This window comes from Aquarana catesbeiana, linkage group LG01 (assembly GCF_042186555.1).
Source record: "Aquarana catesbeiana isolate 2022-GZ linkage group LG01, ASM4218655v1, whole genome shotgun sequence".
Lineage (NCBI taxonomy): Eukaryota > Metazoa > Chordata > Amphibia > Anura > Ranidae > Aquarana > Aquarana catesbeiana.
This window is the reverse complement of record NC_133324.1, coordinates 366,554,399-366,581,080: the sequence shown is the minus strand read 5'-3', so window position 1 is coordinate 366,581,080 and position 26,682 is coordinate 366,554,399. Positions and strand designations below refer to the sequence as shown.

Here is a 26,682-nt window from a genome sequence, read left to right as displayed (position 1 = left end):
CAACACAGCCAGGCCGTTAAAACCAGTGACTCTAAGGCAGGATGGAAGAACGGCCCTAGGACCATAGATCCTTACTGAGAGGCAGTCGACAAGGAACACCGGCGACCAGGCGCACCTGGTCGGCGTACCCAGACCGACTGGATCCATCTGGGGATAATAGAATGACTGGAACCCCCGCAGTCGTGATCCTGTCCACCGGGACGTTCTGTCCACTGGGAAATGTTCTGTCCACCGGGAAATACTGGCAACAGCCAGGGCCGCCACAGCCAATTTGACCCGCCCTGGCGAAGGACATAAGCCATCGTGGTTGCCTTGTCCGACAAGAACCGTATCGGGAGCCCTCAAAGTCGATCCGTCCATGATCCAGACTTAGCCTGATCACTCAAAGTTCCAGGATATTACCTGGTAGTCCGGATTCCACCAGTGTACAATGACCCTGAGCAGAGCTCAGTTCCAGGACATCCTACCCGGACCGACTGGCATTGGTGGTCACCCTGTTTAATACAACCCACCAGACCAGGGAACCCTGGTTTCCTAACTCAGCTGAATCCGATTGTCCCAAGAACTCGAGTATTTGTCTCATGCCAGGATCTCCCCGAAGGGAGCTTGTATGGAACTGCGCAAATGGAATTGTTTCAAAAAGGTAGAAACTCTCAGACCCAATATCCACACGCAGGTCCGCAGAGAATACCCACACGCAGGTCCACAGAAAAATAAAAATCGCAGCACGCAACTTCTGGAGTTTGTCCAAGAGAAGAAAACACGCTGGCCAGAGCTGAAGTACGGGCTTAGATAATCCGACGTTCTGGAAGGGCCCAAGCAGACTTTAGATAGTAAAGATGCCTACTGAAATCAGTCAAGGTCTGTGTAGAAACTACATTGCCCCTCGGGGTAGCCGAGAAGTGGCAGAAGAAGATCGTCCAGGCAGCCAGGACCGCAAACCCCCACAGATGCAACCACGCCCGATCCGGGGTCAACACCTCGCGAATACCCGAGGAGTGGTGGCCAGACTATGCGCCGCACCCACAGCAAAACGGAGGAGGTACTGGAGTCGGGCACATCCAGAAGGTCCCCATAATGAAGGGGTGCTACCGTGCTAACGGACTCCACCCTGACCTTTTGTACCCACACAAGGCAGGTCAGGGCTTTAAACTGTTCCCAACACAGGAACCGTGACAACCACACTCTGCAGCAACAGAGCTTGCACATCCCCCCGCGGAGAACAGCAATCGATCCGGCAGTAGACGCCCATTGGAAGTATTGACATCCAGGGTAGCGCCCAAAATACCTAAGCACCACTGAGGAGACCTTAGAAGCTCAGCAACCAGGGGAACTACGGCCAAGAGGCGTAGCTGACATACTGCAGTGCCTAGACCATAGGTTCGGCAACGCAGAAAAGGCAGGGGAATTCCCAAATGGGTAGCTCACAGCAAGCTTTTTTTTTTTTTTTTTTAGAAACACAAATGCACTCTAGACCCTCTCAGTCCTCAAGGACAAATATTGTCAAGATAAGAGGTAAAAGGGAACACTTTCGCCGTGCAAGACGGCTTATGAGGTATCGGCTCTCCGCCGCAGCCACAGCCGCATCCCCCATCTTAAAAGGTTCCTGCACAGATGCAATAAGTACGATAACTAGCACTTTTTCCTGTCCTACTGCAGTTATCCTCACTCCCTGACAAGATAGGGAGCATGGCCACCACCCCACAAGCTGGGCCACATCCTCAGAGCCAGATAAGAGACAGAGAGGAGAGGGGAGGGCAGGGGTGCTATATACTAGGCTATATGCCTAAGCGCTACCCCAAAAAAACACACGGGGAGGGGGCCACCAACTGGACCCCCCCCACCCGAGGTCCACATATGGGATGTCGACCGAGGCTGCACAGACCAAGGCCCCCTTTACAGGGGGCACAAAACAGAGCCCCTAACAGGGGGCAGAGACCGGGGCCCCTCACAGGGGGCGCAGACCGGGGGCCCCTCACAGGGGGGCAAATACCGGGGCCCCTCACAGGGGGCGCAAACCAGAGCCCCTCACAGGGGGCGCAAACCAAGGCCCCTTGCATGGGGCACAAACCAGGGCCCCTCACAGGGGAAAATACAGGGGCTACTAGCAGGGGGCAAATACCGGGGACCCTCACAGGGGGCAAATACCAGGGACCCTCACCGAGGGCACAGACTGGGGCTCCTCACCAAGGGCACATTCCGGGGCCCCCCACAGGGGGCACATTCCAGGGCCCCTCACAGGGGCGCCGATCCAGGAGGCCACAGAAGCTGCGGCCCAATAGGTACAAAAAACACGGCCCAGTAGGCCGCAAAAGCCTTGGGCTAAATTTTGGCTGCACGTTGTGAGCGCGCGGCCCACGGTGGGACCAGACCGCCCGACAGAACAACTGGTCGGTAGGCTGCAAGGCTAAACTTTCAGACCTCCAAGCAGGTGGGCCGAAAAAATGCGGCCTATATTTTCGGCCGCCGGCCGCGAATGCGGTAGGCCGCAAAGCCGCGGCCTAAATTTTCGGCCGCTGGTCGCGAGAGCGCCCCCCCCCCAGCTGGTAGGCCGCAAAGCCGTGGCCTAAATTACGGCAACCACTCACCTCCCAGGCCCAACCCTAGATGCCCCCTCCCCCAGTAACAACCTAAAGGTGGAAAAAAGGGGAACCATGTCCCAAAGCCCCTAGACCAAAGCCTAGGCCTCACCCAGGATAGGGGGGGAGGAAGGAGGGGAAGGGAGGGGGGTGGAAGAGAACTCTGGGGGGGTGACCACCCCCAGGGAGTACCCGCACCCACACCACTCCGGGGAAGGAGAGGAGGGGACCCCTTACTTACCTCTCCAGCGAAAAGCGCGGGTAACGCTCCCGGACAGATCCTCCTCGAAGTGGGGGGGCTGTTCGCCATGAGGAACACTGAGACACAGGCGAGACCCGGTCATATGTGACCTCGCGAGACGTTTAACTGGGACCCTCACAGGGGGCAAATACCAGGGACCCTCACCGAGGGCACAGACTGGGGCTCCTCACCAAGGGCACATTCCGGGGCCCCCCACAGGGGGCACATTCCAGGGCCCCTCACAGGGGCGCCGATCCAGGAGGCCACAGAAGCTGCGGCCCAATAGGTACAAAAAACACGGCCCAGTAGGCCGCAAAAGCCTTGGGCTAAATTTTGGCTGCACGTTGTGAGCGCGCGGCCCACGGTGGGACCAGACCGCCCGACAGAACAACTGGTCGGTAGGCTGCAATGCTAAACTTTCAGACCTCCAAGCAGGTGGGCCGAAAAAATGCGGCCTATATTTTCGGCCGCCGGCCGCGAATGCGGTAGGCCGCAAAGCCGCGGCTTAAATTTTCGGCCGCTGGTCGCGAGAGCGCCCCCCCCCCCAGCTGGTAGGCCGCAAAGCCGTGGCCTAAATTACGGCAACCACTCACCTCCCAGGCCTAACCCTAGATGCCCCCTCCCCCAGTAACAACCTAAAGGTGGAAAAAAGGGGAACCATGTCCCAAAGCCCCTAGACCAAAGCCTAGGCCTCACCCAGGATAGGGGGGGAGGAAGGAGGGGAAGGGAGGGGGGTGGAAGAGAACTCTGGGGGGGTGACCACCCCCAGGGAGTACCCGCACCCACACCACTCCGGGGAAGGAGAGGAGGGGACCCCTTACTTACCTCTCCAGCGAAAAGCGCGGGTAACGCTCCCGGACAGATCCTCCTCGAAGTGGGGGGGCTGTTCGCCATGAGGAACACTGAGACACAGGCGAGACCCGGTCATATGTGACCTCGCGAGACGTTTAACTCGCAAGGCTAGCCCGGTCCAGTGGGGCTATGTCGTGGCCCACCTAGCGCGTATCTGTGGACTGCGCGCGCTCGCTGGCCAGACTGGGGTGACCACTGGATCAAGCCTCCAGCCCGTAGGCCTGCCCGGCAGTTGATTGTAGACCTCTCCGGAAAAAATCCAGGAAAAACAGAAAATAACAAACAAAAAAATTCCCAGGACTAGAGATCTCAGCAGGGACTAGGCAGAAAAAAACTGAATACCTAGAGCAGGGAGGGAGTTATATACTAACGGAGGACAGCCCATGGGCGTAGCCAGGGGTTGTTTTTTTTTTTGTTCTGCCTAGTCCTGTGTCTGTCAATGAACGAATTAGAAATTGTGTTTTTTCAAAATTGTCGCACTTTTTTTGTTTATAGTGAAAAAAATAAAAACCACAGAGGTGATTAAATACCACCAAAAGAAAGCTCTATTTGTGGGGAAAAAAAGGATGTCAATTTTGTTTGGGTGCAGCGTCGCACGGACGTGCAATTGTCAAAGTGTTGAATCGCAAAAAATGGCCTGGTCATTCAGCAGCCAAATCTTACGGGGCTGAAGTGGTTAAAGTATGCTATGTGAATGGGGACATGTAGCAAATATAAAGTAGGCTCTGTCAGAGTTTGGCTGCAAAACTGAAAATACACTTTAAATTGTATTTTTTTCGCATTTCTTTTATGTGAAATTTGTGCAATAAAATTAATACTTTCTGAATTGACATATGTGTTGATTGGTACCATAATAATCCCTGGGGGAGGTAAAACACTATATTTGGTTAGGGTATTACTATTTACCAAAACACAGAATGCCTTGTAAAGTAACTTCATGAATATATGGTACACTCACATGCAAATCTCCACAGTTAAAACATAACTTGTGCATATAGCAAAGTAGAAACACAGAAAACCAGAAAGGAACAAGGAAAGAGCTTCCATTGCTCTCTTTATTTCTTCAAATTTTTTCCCAGAGTTATATTACCATCTGCTATAGACTCGACTCCCACCCCTTTTTAATGGCCACCCGTGGCCACAAAGAAGATGTATTTTGAAAAAATAAATAAAAAATAGTATCCATGTAGAGACAGGCTCTCCAGCTTACCATCGCTGTATCTACCTTTGTTTTCCACCACAACCCCTTTACACAGTAATCACTTTATTGTGCAAGCAAACTCCTCCACTAGCTGCTGTGCCAGCAACTCACACATATGCCCACCTTTAAAGTTAATTCTCTGGCAATAACTGCTTTTATGCTTAGCCATTCAGCCACCCAATCCTCCCCAGCATTGAGTGACCGTACAGATTATTTCAAGGCATAATTATTTCAAGGCAATAATACATGTATATTGTATTTAAATAAAACAGAAGGGCACTAAGTTATCCTGTGTACAAGTAGTCCTGTTTATTAGGCTATCCCAAGACTTTAAAGAGACCTTATTACCAACTTAAAAAATTGCATGTAAAAACACAGAAAGATCAATTATTTTGAAATGCTTAGAGCCCCCTTTATCCTTGCATGTCATAATTATTTTCTCCTCTGGCCCAGCTCTTCTCCCTTACCTCTGGAGCCCATGAGACAATGTGAAATATTCTGATAAATGAATGTCTCCCTACTCTCAACTAAGGATGAGCTCATGTTCGCACACCCTACGTGCAGAGCCCGCCAGGAAGTCGGCACTGCGCTTTGCTAATCACAGGCAGTGAGACATTTCCTGATCTCTGCAGCCGCGTATCGGGACAATGTCTCACTGCCTGTGTCTGCACAGTGCCGACTTCCTGGCGGGCTCTGCACATGGGCAGTGCGAACACGCCGGAGCTCATCCTTACTCTTAACCCTAGACTGCAACATCACGTTTCTCCCAGGTTTTCTTGAGACACTTGCATTGCAAATTGTGGGTCTCCAAAGACCCATATAGAATCTACAGTATAACCTAATGTCACTCACAGGGGTCCTCTGCTTACCCTCCATATAAAATTTACACAAGGTCTCAGCGCAAGAAATCGTAAGATACCTCCAAGTAAAACACTTTATTACCCAAACAATTAAACATCATCATCCCCCCAGACATCATTTAATGACATTTGAACATATATTTACATGATTCTATTTCCAGAGGGACTACCTCCAGCATATATGCATCGCTTTTGGTAGGGTAAATACCTAATCCTCTCCCCTATGAAGCAAAGTGGGAGAAAGGCTTGGGAAGGAAAGTAGATTAGGAGAGCTGGAAACAAATTTATTAAACCACAGCCCACAGTGATAGAATGCAAGTACAAACTTCTCATGGAGTGGTTTCACAACACTTGGCAAAGTTCAGACCCACCTCACCTGACAAATTCTTAGGGGATGTCAATCCTCAGGCACCCTTCTATACATATGATTGGAGTGCCCCAAGACCAACATGTACCAATTAGTATTCTAGCGTTCTAGGTAAAAGGTAAACAAAAATCCCCATGGGGTTCATTGCTGAATCTAAAACCACCAGATTACGTGAAGTCACAAATTTCCATTTACAGAGGGAAAAAGACGTGCTAGCCAAGGCGTGGTGGTCCTCCTCCCCAACCATTATGCACATTACATAAAATAATGTGGTTTCTAATTATCGAGAAAATGCCTCAAATCTTGAGGACTCAGTACAAAAGTTTGAAAAGATTTTGTCCCCCTGGATCGAACATTACCTATCTAGGAACTTTGAACAGTCCTTGCTGGCATTGTGAAAATGTGTCCCTAGGGCAAACATGTCTAGTTTCGGATGTCGATATGGACCTACCACCATAGCCACCTTCCTGACCCTCACCCTTTTTATCCTATTCCCGGACCTCTCTGATTCTCTCTTTTTTTTCTCTCTCATTTTAATTCTCTTTTCTCCTCCTTCTCTTTTTTGTTTATCTCCTTGAATAATTATTTCTGATATATCACCATCTGCTCCTCCTTCCCCACAATTTTTTATTCACAGATGCATTATTAATGACCCACTGTTGGGGATGCAGGATAAGATATATATACCCTCCTGCGGCTTTATAAACAAGTCAGCAATGGCAGTACCCGCATGCGTACAGGTTCTATTTTAATGGGAAACTTTAAAACACTTAATCATTTTCAGTTATTGCTAAATTTATTTGAAAGCAAATTTATATATGAACTTTACATTGTGTGTGCCTCTTGTTTCATATTTGGTATAGAGATGTGCAAGCCTTATCTAGTGGCTGTATAGCCTGGTACACACTAAGTTTTTTTCGTTCAACCCAGTGGGCTGAATGAAAAAGAACTGAGGAACTCGTTGTACTAATTATCCAATATTAGTACAGCGATCACTTCATTGAGCTGTTGTGTTCCCCCTGCCAGAACACACTGGTCAGCACTCGCAGCCATTGTCTGCCAACGCTGATCGGATGCTGATCGGCTGCTGGTTTTGCAGCATGCCCGTACGACAGAAGCAGGCTGTTCGGCTGGCTTCTTTTGAACTGGCTGATACAGGCCTGTGTGTTTACCAGGCTTATGTCAGACACCACAAACAGCAGTCTAGCTGAGTGACTGATGAGAAAAACAGTTGTAGATAAACCACCCAAAGTCTTTTTAAATGAAGGTATTGTGACAGAGCCCCCTATTGCATGGAGATAGAAATAAGGTACTATAGCTGTGCTATGCTTTTAAAGTGTATGTAAACCCTAATAATGAACTTCCCTTATTTGCTCCATTTTAGTCTGTTAAAATGTACACTTGCAAGTGTTTTGTAATATCTGTTAAATCGGTGCAAAAATACCTGAACACACAAGGTTGGTGACTCCACCGCATATTCATTCAGGTAGTTATGGTTTTTCAATTATTTACTTCCCCGTTTAATTTCGTGTAACTGTGATCTCTCGGCGGCCCCCCCCCCCTTTGTGGACCGGGCTGCAGTATTCGGATTTGTGTGTATCCTGCTGTTGATGTCAGTAGACTAGGTTGAACGCCCTGACGACGGGAAGACTCTCTCTCCCTGTTGTCAGGGCTTCTGCTTTCCCCTCCCCGCTGGACGGAGCGGCGTCTTATTATCACCATGGATTCTCTCTCTCAGCGTTCGTAGGTGGACCGACGCTGTGAGGTTTCCATGGCATCCACACTCTGATTGGAGCGGCGGCGTGATTGGCAGAACTCGGGCACCAATCAGCGCCGCATTTATCTCCTCCTCCTCCCTATATCTAACCACCGGACGCCGTGTCGGTGTCACTGTCCGACTCGGCGGCGGTGGTGGGAGACGGAGTTAGCTATCACACTGCATTATAGCACTGGAGACAAGGTAAGGCTGTTTGGTATTTCCTTATCAACACCATTTTCTCTGTGGTAACTTTCCATTGTGACATGCTTCTCAGTGTGCTTGTCTGAGGAACTTTCCGCCCACACACATTAGCTATCATGAGATTTAGCCAATACCTTTGTCATGCTGGTGAGTAAGCTCTTCCTTTTTTTGCATTACCTTACAGAGTTTGTACTGCATGAAGCTGCTATTTCTGACAATTTCTGGAGCTGTTCCTGCATTCAAGGGACACCCGTTTCCCCTGCTCTTACATTGGGGATTTCCTACTTACATATAATCACCATATCCCTCACATACCAACATTGGGGTAAGTCATGAACATTTAGACTGGCTTTTTACACCCGACCTATATGCATACCTGCATGTCCATGCATTTTTAGCATAAGGGTGTTTCTCGCTCTTTTATAGTACTAGCATTTATAATACCCGATCTATATGGGCTTTTTTTGTGCTTTCAGAGAATCTCCTTCTCCTCCCCCCTTTTTTGGCTGTTCGCTTTTTGGGCCCCTTTGGGACAGTGCTGCCACTCCCGGAATCCTCTTGGGGTGGCACATTGGGACCAGTGTGGAGAAGGTGGGGCCGGGTATACGCCCGTTTCCTCAGTTGGATTCCTGGCGTTCTTTGTGGTTGTGTCCCCGAGACTTACTCCGACAGTCAGCCTTCCTGATTATACTTGGGTATGTTTTTTTTTTTTTTTTTTTTATATGCAATGATGTTAGATGCAGGAAACATGTTCAATGCATTTGTTTCTAATTACGATATTCCATGTTTTGTTATGTAGTGTAAAATCCTCCTACAATTTGCCCTTGATGAAGGGACTCCTGCAGTCCCGAAACGCGTAGGCTCAGGTGGAAGACTACATGAATACACATTTGGTTTGCTCACCAGTATACTCTTGATTTTATTGTTAAAGTGATCATTTCATATGATTGTAGTAGATTTTTCGTTATATGTATATTCTTTTTATGTATATTTTTGTATATTTGTACCATTAAAATTGCTTTTATACCTACTTAGTTGCCTTTAAAGTCCCACTATTCCATGAGGGGTTATTTTCTTTTCTCAAAAATACCTGTTGATCCTGCCATCATTTCACTAAGCTAATAACTTTCTCTACTCTCTTCGTCTGCTGCACTGTTATCAATTAGTACCGTTTTAGAGAGAGAGGTTCTGAAGTCCTGACAGACTAGAAAAACTTGTTTGATCACATATTATTTTGAATAACATTATTATACTGCTCTGCTTTAGAGGTAGTGGTGTAGCTAAGGTCCTATTTCATATGCGCCAGAGCCTTCTGAGTTGCAGTTCTTTAGCCACCGCTTTCATGTTATCATTCCCAAATTAATCCACTTATCCTACTGCAGCTAACATGCCAAAACAATTACATGCTATACCTAGAACACTCAACCCTCATAACTTTCCTTTCACACCCCTCGGCTCAAATAAACCCCTCCACATTTCACAGTTTGTTTCCTCTCTTTGACCAAGCACTTGCTCAAGGTCATGGTGATGAAAGGGACATTTGTATATGGCTAAGTAGGTCCTATTATTCTCCCAGTAGCAGAGCATCTATTGCAACCAGAACCTCTGGTACCGGATGTTCCTATGCTACTATCCAAACTGAGCATGTGATCAAAAATGCTTAGGCAGAGGCTATCCTCCAGCATATAGTAAAACAATTTGTAGATCTGCCTCTCCTACCTCCTGAGCCTCCCTAGGTGGCCACCCATCTATTAAAAGGATCATCAGGAAGCCGGTGGCCTGTATTTGCAGAGAAAATAATAAAACTGCATTCAACATTAGCTACCTATATCTCTGGATCTACTGATCACCCTGACCTGTAGTTTTCTTTGAAGGTTCATATTTTTACCAAGTGCACAGCTTTATATAAGGCCTCATTCACACGGGCGGCTGTTCTGCTGCTGTAAAAGCATGTTTTGTTATTTTGAAATTCCAAGACTCCAGGAACAGCGATCACTTGCAGTTGTACATTGCGATTACCAGCAATTACGTGCGTTTATCTGCGGCTGCGTTTAGCCGTGGTGGAACATTCTTGCCATTTCTGATGTGCTTCCTCTTGTTTTTCTTTCCTCGTTGCCACTGCTATCCACAGGAGAAATAGTACACTGCGATTATCTGCGGTTATGTGCAGATAGCTGTGCTAAATTGGTCCTGGACGCAGTCAATTTTTTTTTCTAACTGCACAAAACCCCATATAACGAAACCGTGGCTAAATTCAGTGTGTGAATGGGGCCATAGCAAAGCATTGTGTGAGTTTAGGTACAGTAGAGAACTTCATCTATCCGCAACTAAAAGCTGAATTCTATCCACCTGTGTGAAAGAGGCCTAAAAGTCTCCCAATTGGCGATAATTTGCAATATAAAGTTTTAGAGAAGTTACTTTTCTATCAGACAGCCATTCTTGTTTTTAAAAGTGCAAGAACTGTGTTTATTGAATTTAGTTTCTGATCATATTTTCCTCCGTTTAGGTACAGAGGATTGATAGGAAAAATGGTTGGCTTTTTAGGGCAGCATGAATACTCTCTTTTACAGACAGAATACCCATACTTGATTAATATTATCACGTTAACTTAACAGGGGAGAGCGGTGCCAAAGTCCAAAGTGCAATTTGGTAATTCAGGTATTTCGTAAAACGTATTTCCACTTTTGTAGTCAAATTTGAGAAAACTCCACTATATGTCTGTTATGTATTCCCATTTACACAGCTTGCCAGCAGTATTGTCATTCTGGGGAGAAGGTAGTATTAGCTGCACTAGCAGATTACGATGGGCCTGACTAACAAATTGAACCTGAACTCCAGATTAACATTTTCTGAACAGATACAGCAACACTTTTTGATAAATGGATAAAGGTCTTACATAATTGAAGATCTCATGCGTTTAAAAATATAACTTCCAACAGAAAAATGTGACAAAATGGTACAATACGTGCATTATGGTTTAGTGAATCGATGATACTGCATTATATCATGACATGACATGACAAAGAGGTTTCTAGAACCTAGCATTACATCATAAAATACATCTAATAAAGGCTCAAAACAACATATGCTTAAGGCAAAGGGCATGATCCAAATACAATAACCAAGACCGAAGTAACTGAATGTTTACGATCTGACCTAACTAATTTGAACTCTCATTTCCTGCTAGGAATTTCTAAAGTTTGCATATCATCGTTGCTTGCAGTTCCTTATTGATTAGGTTTACTTTTTGTTTTCCTGAAAGACTTACCTTTCTTGGGATCTGTCTGTCAAGATCTGGGAAAGTGATAAATCCATTACTTTTTCCCATGTACAGTATAACAATTGTGAATCCCATCTGTAAAAACAAACAGATGATTTAACACAAGTGGTACATTTAAAAAGCATCATCAAAGTGACTGTAAAAAGGTGGATGCAGAATTGTATCAATTGTCTGAGTAATGGTGCAAGTGAACAGAAAATATACAAGTACAGATTTTTTTTTTATAACTTGCTGAAGTAAGCTGTGCGACTACTGCAAGTAGTTACAGATTATTAGGCCTCATGCACACGGACGTTTTTACAGCCGCTACTGGCGTTTTCATAACATCATTTTAACAACCCGTGTGCATGAGGCCTTATTGTTTGGTATTTCATATCCCTCCACCAACTGTAATGTGTATCACACCTTTCAAGGGAAATTTAGTTATAGGTTTCTCTCATTTTACAGTTTTTTTTTTTTAATTCCTAGTTTACAAGTAAACATTTAATGTGTGGTGCATACATAACACTAGTATCACAAGCATCATGGGTTCTCTAAATGGAAAGCACAGCAGAATGTGTTTGCTTTCTGGCTGTCTCTCTCTAACTGAAACTGTGAAAGTCAGGCAGGGTGGATAGGTAGATACAGTCCTTCTCCTGATTCATACAGCAGTATGTGTGTAAAGTTAAGCAGAAGTTGTGTAGCTCTAAATATAACAGACTGTTTTGCAAAGGAGTTAAAGTGTTACTAAACCCACAACAGTAAAATCTGTCTGTATATGCAGAATAGCATGCTTGTTATACTCACTGTGGAACTTAAGGGGTTAATCCTCTGCATTGTGTAAAAAGGCTCTTTGATCCTGTATGGACAGATCCTCCCCCTCCTGCAGGGTCTCTCTTGGCAAGGCCAGATAAGACACAGTGATGGGAGTCCTGCTGCACATGCTCAGTTTGGGAATGTGATCACATTCCCCTGATGATGACACGTACGCCCTGTGTTGAAGACGCGTAGGGGAGGGGCGAGGATGGAGTGTTAGGCAGCAGCAGCTGTCTGTGCTGGGACGCTCTCCATAACCTCACTGCTACATCTATTACCTCATTGTTTTATCCAGATTTTATGCCTCTTCTGACTGTTGCATTGACGCACCCTCAAAATGTGAGTACCCCCATCTGGGGGAGAGTTTTTTATCTGACCTTGTTAATAAACACTTTTTAAACGTTATCACACCATATGGTTCCTTTCTCTTTTTACCTATGATTTGAGCCCATGCTGGAGCCTGTTTTCCTGTGATCCACACTGAGCCCTGGGTGGCTCATAAGCGTTTCCTGACTCTGTCTAGCGACTATTCACATTCCCTAAGGTGAGCGCTTTACCTTGGGGGGGGGGGTCACCTTTCATTTCACCATCGCATGATATGTGGCACATGGAATCGCAGCACGTTTGAAAATATCATCACTGAAGCACAGTTGTCATCACTTTCATTAAGGACTTTTGTGTTTAATATATGTCTATTTTATGATGGACGATTAAGTATATGTATTGTGTGACACTGCACTTTTTGGTTGGCACATGTCATTTTTCAGCTTTTGTTTGTATATATGAATCATTTATGTATCAACGTTAATTATTTTATTATTTATTTGTTTATTGCACTTTTAGCACCTGGTTTGCACTGATTCAGTTTGGAGCATTTTGTTGATATTACCATTTCACATGCTCACTGCACTATTTATTTGTGCACATTAAGTTTGTTTATCTTGGGGGATATAGCACATATTGGGGTTAAATTATTTTATACTCTGCTGTATATGCACTGTATCTCAGTGTGCCAGGATTAGGGCACGGTTAGCACACTCTAGCGCGTCATATTTATTTATTAATTTAATATTTCACACGCATTACAAGGCGGGACTCATGTATGTGGCTGTGTAGTGCTTACTTTTAGCACTAGGTTCATTTTGGCTCATAGGAATTTTTCTTTGTTCATTTAATTCTGATACCCTTCTTGCAGAGGATATGGTTACCAGAAAAACTAGTTTCCTTGTCAAAAAGACCAAGAGAATATGTCATATCGGCTCAAAAAGGCTGTTTTTGTAATGCAGACAGAACTAAATTTAAATCCCAAGGGTTCAGGGGTGACCTAACCGGGGGATTAAGCCATGTTACCCCCTGAAAAAAACTACGAACCAAAGAATGAGAAGCAAGTGGTCATTGAAACAATACCGATAAGGCAGTTGTAAACATTTCATGGCCCCGATGCTCACTCTGACCAGCCACCCCCTCTCAGGGGAGGATGCCATTGTAGAGATGAGTATGCATTCCAGAGCTTGAGGGAGACTCTTTTAGCCCTTTTTTGGGGGTGTTTCAACCCCCCCTTCTGACCTTAGCCCAATGCACAAAAGCAGAGGTACTACCAGAAGAAATCGCATCCACTACTTGAGCAATAGTCCAGCCACTGCCGCTGCTATTAACGCTCAGCCTGATGCTATTAGTAAATGTGCAAAGGGAATGCCTGTGTCACCAACCTCTTGCATGCTCCTTTTTGCTCTTGTGTCCCTCCGACATCTGCAGCCAGCAAAAATTGAGCTTTTAAACTTACTCCTGCGCAGGATGCCGCAGGACGCCAACGCTGAGCTAAACCCCGCCCCTTCCATCACATCGCAGCCCCCTTCTTTTCAAAAGAGGGTTTTCCCACACGAGCGCGGGCCTCTGATCCAACGGGATTGGCGTGTGTGTGTGTGTGGGGGGGGGGGGGAAGGTGAGGAGGAGACCTGTAACAAGCCGCTGTGCGGGGGCGGTGAAAAAAAAAGAACGGTGCGGCATCGCCAATCGTTTTTGGCTTCCCCTATTCAGGAAGAGGGGGAGAGCTTTATCCAAGTGGGGGGTGTTTCGTGGAAGAAAGTCCCCCCCAATCTTACTGGAGGTCTGAGCTGCTCGCCAGAGGGAAGCCTGCTGCTTCTGTGACACAGCGGGATCTTTGAGGAAAGCATGACAAGATACGTGCTCTATATAGCCCCCAGTGGTGACTCTTAGGCATGAGAACCTCCACTTACCTTTCCCGCCGCAGGGCTTTCTGTGATAAAACCAACAGACCCAATCTTCACCTCTCACGGTGGGCTCCGTTACAAAACCTTCAGGAACCAGGGATCCTCGGTAAACCCACACTCCTGGACCTGTAAAGCACCCCGCCAGTAAAAACTTTATGGCTGAAAACACCAAAGCTCTGGATCCCAGGGTCCAGCTCTCTAAAAAGAGAAGCATTACGGGCTAAACCTCGTTTCTTCCGCCACTAGGCCCGGGTACCATTCAATTCGGCCTGAAAAGACACTTTGAATGGATCCGGCTGCATAGCTAGCCACAGCAAGGATTGCTCCAGTGGAACTCAGCACAGCACATCTTTACTGGTGACCAACACCTAAGACACTGGCGAAAAAAACTGAGGTACTCCCAGTAGTGGGAGGGGTTATATAGGGAGGCAACTTCCTGTTTAGGTTGTGCCAGTGTCCATCACCTGAAGGTGGCCTATAACCCACATAGTAATTACTATGGCTCTGTGTCCCGTGATGTACAATTAAGAAATGGAGAAAGGAAAAACAGGAAAAAAAAATTGAATCATTGCTCATTTAGACCAATCAAATTGTTTCTTTTCCTATTAAAAAAAAACACTAAAATCCAAGTTAATATGGGCACCCACTTTGCATTTGTTTTCTCCTTTTTATCCTAGATCTTATAAATAGGTCTCTTGTAGGTCTTTTGTATTTCTGAAACAAAATTGTACACTCCGAATGGACTTCCCTTTTTGGTAAACTCCTCACCAATCTTTCACGAATAGAAATGTATTCACTCAGGGCCGCTGATAAGGGGGTACCTGCCCTCCTGTACAGAGCCCAGTCCCCATAAGTTCCAATCCAGAACAGGGAGCTTCTGTAGCTGAGGCTGTAGAGAAATGATTGGAGGAATCTGTGTCCTCAATCTCTTTCTCTGTCTCAAAAATGAGACGTTGGGTGTCTGTTTAGACACCGGATATTTCACCAACCCCCCACAGGGCTGTTTAAAAAAAATGTAGAAAATAAATAATTAAATTGTAAAGTTTTTTTAAAAAAACCTAAAGGGCTTATTCTCACAGGTATTCTGGTTGCATGGATAAGTGGTCTGTTCATGCTGCTGGAGCCGCATTTTAGGCTTGGTTCAGTGTTCCTGTCAGCTAGTCTGTACGGGGCCCAATAATTTCTAACAGCAGCCCTGGATGGAGACTTTTAGAGTTCATTTGGCATGAGCTGGTAGGTCAATGTTTTTAAATTAGTTGGTACTTGAGCCATGGTGGAGTACAGCTGCAGGCAAGCTCCCCCATTACTGGAGTAGGTCCTGGCGCTGAAAATTGTCCAGTGCCACATTTTTATTAATCATACTTTGTATATTTATAATTACATGTTTTACAAAAACTGGTCAGTTTTTTAAATCCTAAATATTAATAAAAAAAAAAAACAAAACATAGTTGAGGCTATCATGACATACCTGCCCAACTCCAAGAAATGTCGTTGATGGAAACCTTCATTAAGAAGAAAATAGAAAATAAGTACATGTAACCAATTAGTGATTAGCTACACAGTTGATTCTACAGGCTTAGAAAATACCCTACAGTACACATGTCAAACTGGTGTTTTATGGGCCACATGCGACCCTCTCGCTTCTTCTTTGTGGTCCACAGTAGCTTAAGGATTAGAAATAATTGCAATCCCAGATGGTTCCCAGTAGTTAAATCACACTGGGCTCCATTCACTAAAAGAGATCGCATGCAGCATTTAGGTGATCTGACACATTTTTTTAGTTGGCTGTTAAAGAGCTGGTTGTTAAGCAGCTGGCGTGTGCAGTGTCCATAACAACCATGACTCATCCGCCTTCAGCGGGATTTCCCACTGACAGCAGAATGTAAACAAAAGAAGTGCTGGCATTAACATTATTTAAAAAAAAACTATTTGGGTGTCCCCCCCAATATCCATACCAGACCCAAAAAAAAAAAAAAGACGTGGGGTCCTCCTTAAAATCAATATCAGCCCCCTGTACAAGCATGCAGCCCGGAATGTCAGGAAAGGGTAGGCGGCAAGCAAGCACCCTTCCCCCCTAAACCATACCAGGCCACATGCCTTTAACATGGAAAGGTTGCTTTGGGGGGGGGGGGGGGGGAATCTCCCTTCCTCAAAGCACCTTGTTCCCTCCCATGTTGATGAGGACAAGGGCCTCTTCCTCACAACCCTGGCCTAGTGGTCGTGGGGGGCGTGTGGGGGTGACGTATCAGAATCTGGAAGCCCCCTTTGACAAGAAGGCGCCCAGATCCCACACCACCACCAAAAAAAAAGTGCAAAGTAAATAAAAACCCAGGGACAGTTTTTGACAGGTCCTTTATTCAAAAAAGACAAAAATAATAAATGTACCTCAAAGTAGATCCAACGTCAATCGCGATGAACTCTGGCCACCAACCCAAATGGAAAAAAACCTGACCCGCACCAACGCTTGGCTCCCGCCGAATGACAGCTCTGTCACCTACCCGCCGCTAAATAAACTAAGGGGTGGGGTCACCGGTGAAGGCATGGGTGCCCATGCCTTCTTATGACGTCATTAACTGTGGCATGTTGGGTCGATGACGCCATACTGGAGCGGCGTCACTCAGTGACATCATCGGGTGGCCTCACCCCTTCGTTTATTTAGCAGCGGGCAGAAAAACCTAGTGGTTTTTCTCCCTGCTTTTAAGGGAAAAGAAACAGCCAGAATGCTGTTCAGAGACTGGACACAACCGATCAGCTGATTTCAGACGAAATCCCTGGCTGAAATCAGCTGCCAAACTTGTGCTGTGTCCAATCACAGCATGGGTCAGCAGACCTGGAAGAAGGCTGATTACGTACATGTACGTGATCCTGCCTGTACCTGCTTCCCATATATTCACTGTGAGCGGTGGACAAGCTAGTTAACCTGTTCCCACCCACCTTCTTTTTATTTATTTTTTATTTTCATTTATTTACTTTTTTTACTAGAAATTTTTTATTGTGGTTGTAAAAGACATATATAACTGAAAGCTTATTTGCGGACGCAGCCACTCCAATAACATAGATGCAAAGAAGTATATCACATAGTACAAATTGTTTCTAATATAATAGCGAACATATTGCTATTACTGATGCGCAACTTGTACGCCTAGTGACTGGTAAACGCTAATTGTACATTGTCGCCCACCCACCTTCTAACTCCTATTCTAAGTACCCCGTAGAAGGAAGATGCTTATAATTACCTACTCTCACAGCACTCTGAACCGGTCATGTGATCCCCCAGAGACTGGCTTCAGGGGAGAGCCCATTACTATGGCACATCCATTGTCGACTGTCCCTCCTCTCCCCTGAAGCTGCTGCTGGGAGCCGATAATTTGAGCAGACCAGAACACCCTGAGAATGACACTCTTCCATCCAAGTTAATAGCACTGCACAGTAAAAAGTCTATTTTACTTTTGAGGCACAATTGTACATGCAGAGACACAAGATAGTGGCCCCAGTGGCACAGGAAGATTATGGTGCCATGTTATATCCGCAAATCGCACTTCCACACTACAAGCAATACACTGTAGCACCCTCTAGTGTGCCATTACTTTAGTGCAGGCAAATTTATTGACTCGTGGTAAGTATGAGTCTGGAATCTGGGTCAGGGTTTACTGCAGGTCAGGCTGGATAACTCACAGAGGCTTGTCCTCTGGTGCCTCCCCCTGGTTCTGGAAGTTTGGAGAAACTTCTAGAAGTTAGTGGCCGGAGGCTAAGAGGGTCGATCTGCATACTTAGGGGAACCTGGCCAATCACCAAGCATGCTGTCCTGGCAGGATGGTTAGGCCAGCCCTTAAATATGAATGAGTCATGCTAGCAAGGGAGTAGGGTGGAAGATGTCGTGCTAAGGAGGCTGTCGGTGGCCTAGGAGGGGTCTCCTAGGTCTGGGGGAGACCCCATTCCCAGGCTGGCTCAGGAGGATCCATTCAGCAGAGCGGTTTGACTTGGAATCTTGACTGAGAGCAGTGGGAGCAAGGAGGACAGAGTGAGTACATCAGCACACCCCAAGAATTTTCAAGGAGAGAGACTGCCATGTGTAACAAGCTTTTATTCTTGCCCTGGGAGATTTTCAGAGCACCCAGGGGGGCTGGTAGTGCCTGCAAGCAGTGTAGCAGGAAGCAGTTCTACACAAGAAGAGAATACACTCCTGCATGCAGTTTGCCTCAATTTTTGGGTCATTTCCAAGAGGGGCTGAGAGCTCCTAGTCTGTAATGGACTTTTGCTTCTAATCTACTAAGGACTGTGTGAGGAAAGGAAAGGAGAGAAAGCAGTTCAGGATCTTTTTGCACAGAAGGAGGAAATTGTCCCCCCTTTTTGTTGTGCTTTGCTTCAAGTTGGGCATCCCATAAATCCCTTTACATTATCCAAGACAGTAACTAAGTTGTTACCCCTAATAATAAAACAAAACAAAGCCATGGGACTGACTTCTTGTGTTTGGATGCAAGTGGAGAATGCGTGTTCCCTGGCTGTGCAGGAGTAGAAGAACCAGTTACCAGTGGCCCCTGCAGGGGTAGTGCTACTTGGTGATGTCACCCATAGGCTCACGAAGGGGCATCCAGTATTGGCTGTCCCTCCTCTCCCATGTAGCTGCTGCTGAGAGCCGATAATGTGATCAGAGCACCTTGAGAATGGCACTCTTTCATCCTAGTAATAGCACTGCAAATGTCTATTGTACTTTTGAGGCACAATTGTACATTCAGAGACAAATCAAGATAGTGGGCACAGTGGCACAAGAAGGTTATGGTGCCATGTTGTATCTACAGAGAGCACTTCCACACTACAAGCAATCCACTGTAAAGTGACACCCACCTTATTGGTAATGCCATCTGACATTTAGTGTGCATTTTTCTAACTGATATGTTTAGACATTCCTACTAATTATGCTTGCAGATCTTGGGGTCTCTTATTTGTAATTTGTTTGTTGTGTCTTTATGACTTGGGTTCCCGCCTCTTGGTACAAAAATATTGTGACCAATTGTCAAAGAGCACTTTAAAACTTGATGGGGGGGGGGGGGGGGGGTTGAGGTGTTAGTTTGTGGGTGTGGTATAAAAATGGGCATGGTCTGTAGGGCATCCCTGATTTTGCTATGAAAATCTGGTCACCTTACCATTGTGGAGATTTCTTTTCACTTCCTGCCCCATAGCCAAAACAGGAAGTGAGAGGAAATCCCTGGCTGTCACTAGAGATGGGCTCAGGCATGTTTAAAGTCCCATGTGCTCGATCCCGCCAGGAAGCTAACACTGCACAACGCTAATCACCGGCTGTGAGACATTTCCCGATCAGCAGTTGCACAGATTAGGAAATGTCTCACTGCCTGTGATTAGCCGTGTGCAGTGTCAGCTTCCTGGTGGGATTTCTAACCCACCTGAGCCCATCTATAGTTGTCAACAGGGTCAACAATTAGTGTCCCCATTGGAACATTTCCCCTCTATTACTGTTCTAGTGACAACCAGAAATTCAGAATCTTCTCTTGCTTTGACTTTTGGTGATAATGATAAACAGGACAAATACAGAGGATGAAATTCCCTAACGGTGAAAAGGAAATAAAAACTGACAGGTGTTCTAACCCTCTTCCATTCTATCAAAAACGAACAAAAAGTTGTGCCTATATTATCCTTTAATACTGAGGTGGAAATGATGACAAGTCATTAAGGGGGTGAAAGTCAGTTTTAAATAACCTAAAAACACAGGAGGCTAATGCAAACGTAGTCTTAAAGGGCACTGAGCCATTGAGGCTATGTGCCCCGAGGACACGATTAGTGGCATACTATCATATAGACTAAATTCATTCCTCTGAAATATGCTGACGTTTAACTATTTTTATTACTGGATAAGTAAGATTTTTTCTGGTCCATGAATCTTTTCCATTTATTAATCAATTGTGTTAAAACAACATCTCTAGCACTGTGGCTATGCCAATATGTTTGATAAGATCTTTTTACTCATTAATCCAGACACTAGGAACTAGCAGCCTACACACACTCACACTATCCTGCTGGCACACATGCTCCCCCCCCCCTCCCCTCCTTCTTACCTGTAAGTGGTGAGCACAGACTTATTAATCAGGACAATGAGGAACGAGGTGACTCCATAGAAAAGTGCTGAAAGAATCCGTGCTGTGCGAGATGCTGGAACCTCAGTGCTGGCTGCCATTGTGCTGTGTGCTGGGAATTCTGCTATGTTCACAATGACACCTGGCTCCTCCCGACAGGCCAGGTGTCTACATAGAGGGAGTGACTGACATGAGGAAGAGGAATGACATGTTTGTTTACAGGGCAGAACAACTCATACAGATAGTTATTTCACAGGATACTGGAAAAACTGGGTTAATACTACAAAGACCTAAACTATGACTAAGTAGAACACACACACTCACAAATCTCTGCAAATTAAAAGGAATTCCTTGGGGGCCCCCAGGTCACCAGAACTAGTGTCCCCACTGGAAGATTTCCCCTCTATTACTTTACTGGGGACAACCCAAAATTTGGGTTTTTCTTTTACTTTCACAAATAGACAGGGTGAAGCTCCTTAACCAGCTTCCGCCCGCTGTATAGACAAATGGTGGTGGGACGCAGTCATATGATGGTGACAAGTGTAGCCACGGGGGCGCGCTGTGATTGTGGGTGTGTTGTATCCCTGGGAAACACTGCAACCCTGATCTCGGCAAAGATCCGCAGCCGCAGCTCATTACCCATGTGATCGGCTGTGTCCTGATTACAATGCAGCCCCAACAGTGCCCGTCAGTGACGCCACTCTGTGCCCATCAGTGACACCAGTCTGTGCCCATCAGTGATGCCAGTCTGTGCCCATCAGTGATGCCAATCTGTGCCGCCTATCAGTGCCTGCCCATCAGTGCAGCCTCATCAGCAAAAAAAAAAAAAAAACCCAGCGGTGAATAAATACCACCAAAAGAAAGCTCTAGTTGTGGAAAGAAAATTATGAAAAAATGTATTTGAGTACAGTTTTGCATGACCGCCCAATTGTCATTTAAATTCCAAGTGAAAGCTGAAAATTGGACTGGGCAGGAAGGCAGTGAAAGTGCCCGGTATTGAGGTGGTAAAGAAGGCACAGAGAGCAAGAAAAATGGACAAGGGATATAATCCCTCTCCACGCTATCCAAAACTCAGAGGCGGCTCTCTAATTAAGCGGTCGCCTAAGGCCTCGCACTCACAGGGGCCTCGCGACCGCCTAATTGAAGAGCCACCTCTGCTGACAACAATGCCGCTGCAGTAATGCGCTCCGGCCAGCAGTGTGTTAATGTTGCCTGTGAGCTCCATGGCCAGGCAGTGGAGAGATAGAACGGAGCCGTGGCTGTGTCTTAGGGAGGAAGTGGGGCCAGCGCTGTGTTGTCCAGGTGAGGAGACTTATTCCAGCAGCCAGATTCCCGCTGCTCTGGAGACCCAGATATTGCCCCCCCCGCCGTCAACCCCCACTGGAGTTCTGCGCTGAGCAATCCCTGCACACCACAAGGAGGCATCTGGCGTCTGTTATGCAGTGGCGAGGAGGGGAAGAGGAGGGTCCCACAGAGGGGGCATCACCAGCGCTGTATGGAGCCGATGGAAGGGGAGGTAAGAAAGAGGTGTCCAGCCTCCCCTCCCTGGGGCTGTCAATCAATGTGGGGGATCCGGGGCTCCAGCTGCAGGGAGAGGCACAGCTCCTTTCCACATAGGAGACCAGTACATCTCTCAAGAAGCTACTGGGTGACCCCATCTCCAGGAACCCACTCACTGCAAGTATCTTTACGTTTCCTATAAACTTTATTCCTGTGTAGTGCTACTAAGCTTAAGTTGCCTCTGAAGCTCCCCGTTGTGGCTGTGTATTACCACTCTAAATAAAACCAATTGTATTTCCAAACTTATCTGAGTCTTCCTACCCGATAGCTGTTAAGGTTAAAGTTAACTGTTAAGAATATAGTATTCATAGACTTCCGAAGCTGTGATACACACAATCCAACATAGTTCACTGCCTGAAGCATTACACTACCACCATGCCACAACCCCCTTCTGCAGCCAGCTACCACCATGCCACAACCCCCTTCTGCAGCCAGCTACCACCATGCCACAACCCCCTTCTGCAGCCAGCTACCACCACGCTACAACCCCTTCTGCAGCCAGCTACCACCATGCCACAACCCCCTTCTGCAGCCAGCTACCATCATGCCACAACCCCTTCTGCATTCTGCTGCCAGCTACCACCATGCCACAACCCCTTCTGCAGCCAACTACCACCATGCCACAACCCCCTTCTGCAGCCAGCTACCACCATGCCACAATCCCCTTCTGCAGCCAGTTACCACCATGCCACAACCCCCTTCTGCAGCCAGCTACCACCATGCCACAATCCCCTTCTGCAGCCAGCTACCACCACGCTACAACCCCTTCTGCAGCCAGCTACCACCATGCCACAACCCCCTTCTGCAGCCAGCTACCATCATGCCACAACCCCTTCTGCATTCTGCTGCCAGCTACCACCATGCCACAACCCCTTCTGCAGCCAACTACCACCATGCCACAACCCCCTTCTGCAGCCAGCTACCACCATGCCACAATCCCCTTCTGCAGCCAGTTACCACCATGCCACAACCCCCTTCTGCAGCCAGCTACCACTATGCCACAACCCCCTTCTGCAGCCAGCTACCACCATGCCACAACCCCTTTCTGCAGCCAGCTACCACCATGCCACAACCCCCTTCTGCAGCCAGCTACCACCATGCCACAACCCCCATCTGCAGCCAGCTACCACCACGCTACAACCCCTTCTGCAGCCAGCTACCACCATGCCACAACCCCTTCTGCAGCCAGCTACCACCATGCCACAACCCCTTCTGCATTCTGCAGCCAGCTACCACCATGCCACAACCCCTTCTGCAGCCAACTACCACCATGCCACAACCCCCTTCTGCAGCCAGCTACCACCATGCCACAACCCCCTTCTGCAGCCAGCTACCACCATGCCACAACCCCCTTCTGCAGCCAGCTACCACCATGCCACAACCCCTTTCTGCAGCCAGCTACCACCACGCTACAACCCCTTCTGCAGCCAGCTACCACCATGCCACAACCCCTTCTGCAGCCAGCTACCACCATGCCACAACCCCTTCTGCATTCTGCAGCCAGCTACCACCATGCCACAACCCCTTCTGCAGCCAACTACCACCATGCCACAACCCCCTTCTGCAGCCAGCTACCACCATGCCACAACCCCCTTCTGCAGCCAGCTACCACCATGCCACAACCCCCTTCTGCAGCCAGCTACCACCATGCCACAACCCCCTTCTGCAGCCAGCTACCACCATGCCACAACCCCCTTCTGCAGCCAGCTACCACCACGCTACAACCCCTTCTGCAGCCAGCTACCACCATGTCACAACCCCTTCTGCAGCGCTACCACCATGCCACAACCCCTTCTGCATTCTGCAGCCAGCTACCACCATGCCACAACCCCTTCTGCAGCCAACTACCACCATGCCACAACCCCCTTCTGCAGCCAGCTACCACCATGCCACAACCCCCTTCTGCAGCCAGTTACCACCATGCCACAACCCCCTTCTGCAGCCAGCTACCACCATGCCACAACCCCCTTCTGCAGCCAGCTACCACCATGCCACAACACCCTTTTGCAGGCTGCAGCCAGCTACCAACATGCCACAACACCCTTTTGCAGGCTGCAGCCAGCTACCACCATGCCACAAACCCCTTCTGCAGCCAGCTACCACCATGCCACAACCCATGCAGCCAGCTACCACAATTCCACAACCCCTTCTGCAGCCAGCTACCACCATGCCACAACCCCTTCTGCAGCCATCTACCACCATGCCATAACCCCCTTCTGCAGCCAGCTACCACCATGCCTAAACCACCTTCTGCAGCCAGCTACCACTATGCCACAACCCCCTTCTGCAGCCAGCTACCACCATGCCTAAACCACCTTCTGCAGCCAGCTACCACCGTGCCACAACCCCCTTCTGCAGCCAGCTACCACCACGCCACAACCCCTTCTGCAGCCAGCTACCACTGAGCCACAACCCCTTCTAAAGCCATCTACCACCACGCTGCAACCCCTTCTGCAGCCAGCTACCACCATGCCACAACCCCTTCTGCAGCCAACTACCTGTAATGTCCTTATCCCTCCACTGGAGGCTCCGACATCTCTCCTGTAATGTCTTTATCCCTCCACTGGAGGCTCTGACATTTCTCCTGCAATATTCTTATCTTTCCACTGGGAGCTCTGATATCTCCACAAACTCCGTCGCAGATTGATGACATCACAACGAGATCACCCGGCTCCTCCTCTTGTCCCTACTTAAACAGCCAACGCCATTTGCTTGACGTTTGTGCTAAGAACCTGATGCCAGGTAAAGATCTCCAACAGAAGACTGCCGTCATCTCTCTCTATTGGGCTGGACAGAGCCCCGACTATCATCTCACTTTTGGGCCGGTCAGAGCCCCAACTATCATCTCACTTTTGGGCCGGATAGAGCCCCGTCTTCCACCTCACTTTTGGGCCGGACAGAGCCCCTCCAACTTCCACTTGTTGGGCCGGACAGAGCCCCTTCCTCTCTAGTAGTCAGAGACTCTTCTCTGCCCTACCCACAGTCTACTTACTTTGCCTGATGAAAACTTTTCCCGTTCCTTTCCACATAGGAGAAAAATACATCTCTCAAGAAGCCACTGGGTGACCCCATCTCCAGGAATCCACTCACTGCAAGGGTAGGGGTTGGGTGGGGCAAGTGGTGGCGAGTAACTCTTAAAGCCTGGCTAGTGGCTCAGGACTTGAAATTTTGGCCACTTTTACACTGAGGCGTTTTACATGTGTTTTTGCACTAAAATTAGCACCTGAAAAGCGCCTCTAAACTGCCTCTTCTGCAGCCCCAGTGTGAAACCCCGAGTGCTTTCACACTGGGGCGGTGCGCTTGCAGAACAGAAAAAAATGTCCTGCAAACAGCATCTTTGTGGCATCATTGAAATTAATGGCCAGCACTGCCGAAGCGCCTGAAAAGCGCTTTGGCAGTGGCGCTTTGCAGGCGCTTTTAATCCTTTTTCACTAGCGGCCAAAAAGCGCCGCTATAACAACGGTAAAACGCCGCTAAAACTAGTGGCGCTTTGCCACCAACCCCCCCACCGCCCTAGTGTGAAAGTAGCCTTTGAGGCCTGCATTGTACATTCCCATTGGTCCCTGCCCTCAAGGAGCTTACAAGTAGGCACTTGGTACCCACTGTTAATGTACAGAGAGGAAGAGGTGGAGCCTAAAGAGGAAGGGGTGTGGTTTACAGATGACATGGAGGGTCTTAAACAAGAAGGGGTGGGTCATATTTAAATTAGGGGTGCACAAGTTTAGTCAGGCCTAGGGCAGCACAAAACCTAAATACACCACTGGGTGGGAGCCAGTGTAGCATGAGGCTACTTGCTGTACGCACAGGGGTGTGGAGCGTCTGGTCTGTGGGAGACAGACCAAGGCCATAAAGTGTAAGGCCTGAGAGGAGAGCTGCGTTTATAAGAGAGGAGTGCTGAATATCATTTATTTTGGTAGCAGGACTTAAATGCTGAATACCCCTGCGAGGGAATCTTCTGTGTTTGTTTTAAACTTTCTTTTAACCACTTGCCTACAAGGCACTTTCACCCCCTTCCTGCCCAGACCAATTTTCAGCGCTCTCACATTTTGAATGACAATTACTCAAATGAAATTTCCGTCCTTTTTTTCATATAAATAGAGCTTGCTTTTGGTGGTATTTAATCACTAGTGGGTCTTTTATTTTATGTGCTATAAATTTAAAAAAAAGACTGAAAATTTTGTGAAAAAATGCCTTTTTCTTTGTTTCGGTCATAAAATTTTGCAAATTAGTATTATTTCTTCATAAATTTTGACCAAAATTTATACGGCTACATATCTTCGGTAAAAATAACCCTAATTAGTGTATATTATTTGGTCTTTGTGAAAGTTATAGAGTCTACAAGCTTTGGTGCCAATCATTGAAAATTGATCACACCTGATGTACTGAAGACCTATCTCATTTCTTGAGACACTAACAAGCCAGGAAAGTACAAATACCCACAAAACGACCCCATTTTGGAAAGCAGACACCCCAACATATCATTTATGAGGCATAATGAGTCTTTTGAATGGTTCATTTTTTTCCAGAAGTTTTTGGAAAATGTGGAAAAAAAATGAAAACTCTTTCTTTTTCCCACAAAGTTGTCCATTTTTAAAATATTTCCAACACATAACATGTACATAGCAAAAATGACACCACAAAATACATTTTGCTACTCCTCCAGAGTA

At 47.1% G+C, this 26,682-nt stretch overlaps 2 protein-coding genes across 2 annotated transcripts in view; one reads left to right on the top strand and one right to left on the bottom strand.

Moving 5' to 3' along the window:
* Window positions 1-20,628, bottom strand: part of SLC35D2 (solute carrier family 35 member D2) — a 184,851-nt gene extending 164,223 nt beyond the window's left edge. Inside the window, exons 1-3 of the mRNA XM_073633125.1 lie at window positions 20,438-20,628; window positions 15,835-15,868; window positions 11,329-11,415 (exon numbers count right to left, since the gene is read on the bottom strand). Coding sequence (XP_073489226.1) covers window positions 11,329-11,415; window positions 15,835-15,868; window positions 20,438-20,556 — 240 coding nt within the window. The 5' untranslated portion in view covers window positions 20,557-20,628. The remainder of the gene's footprint in view (window positions 1-11,328; window positions 11,416-15,834; window positions 15,869-20,437) is intronic.
* The window catches only part of HABP4 (hyaluronan binding protein 4), a 274,086-nt gene continuing 255,634 nt past the window's right edge, over window positions 8,231-26,682 (top strand). Inside the window, exon 1 of the mRNA XM_073633090.1 lies at window positions 8,231-8,385. The gene's annotated coding sequence lies outside the window, so the exon portion shown is untranslated. The remainder of the gene's footprint in view (window positions 8,386-26,682) is intronic.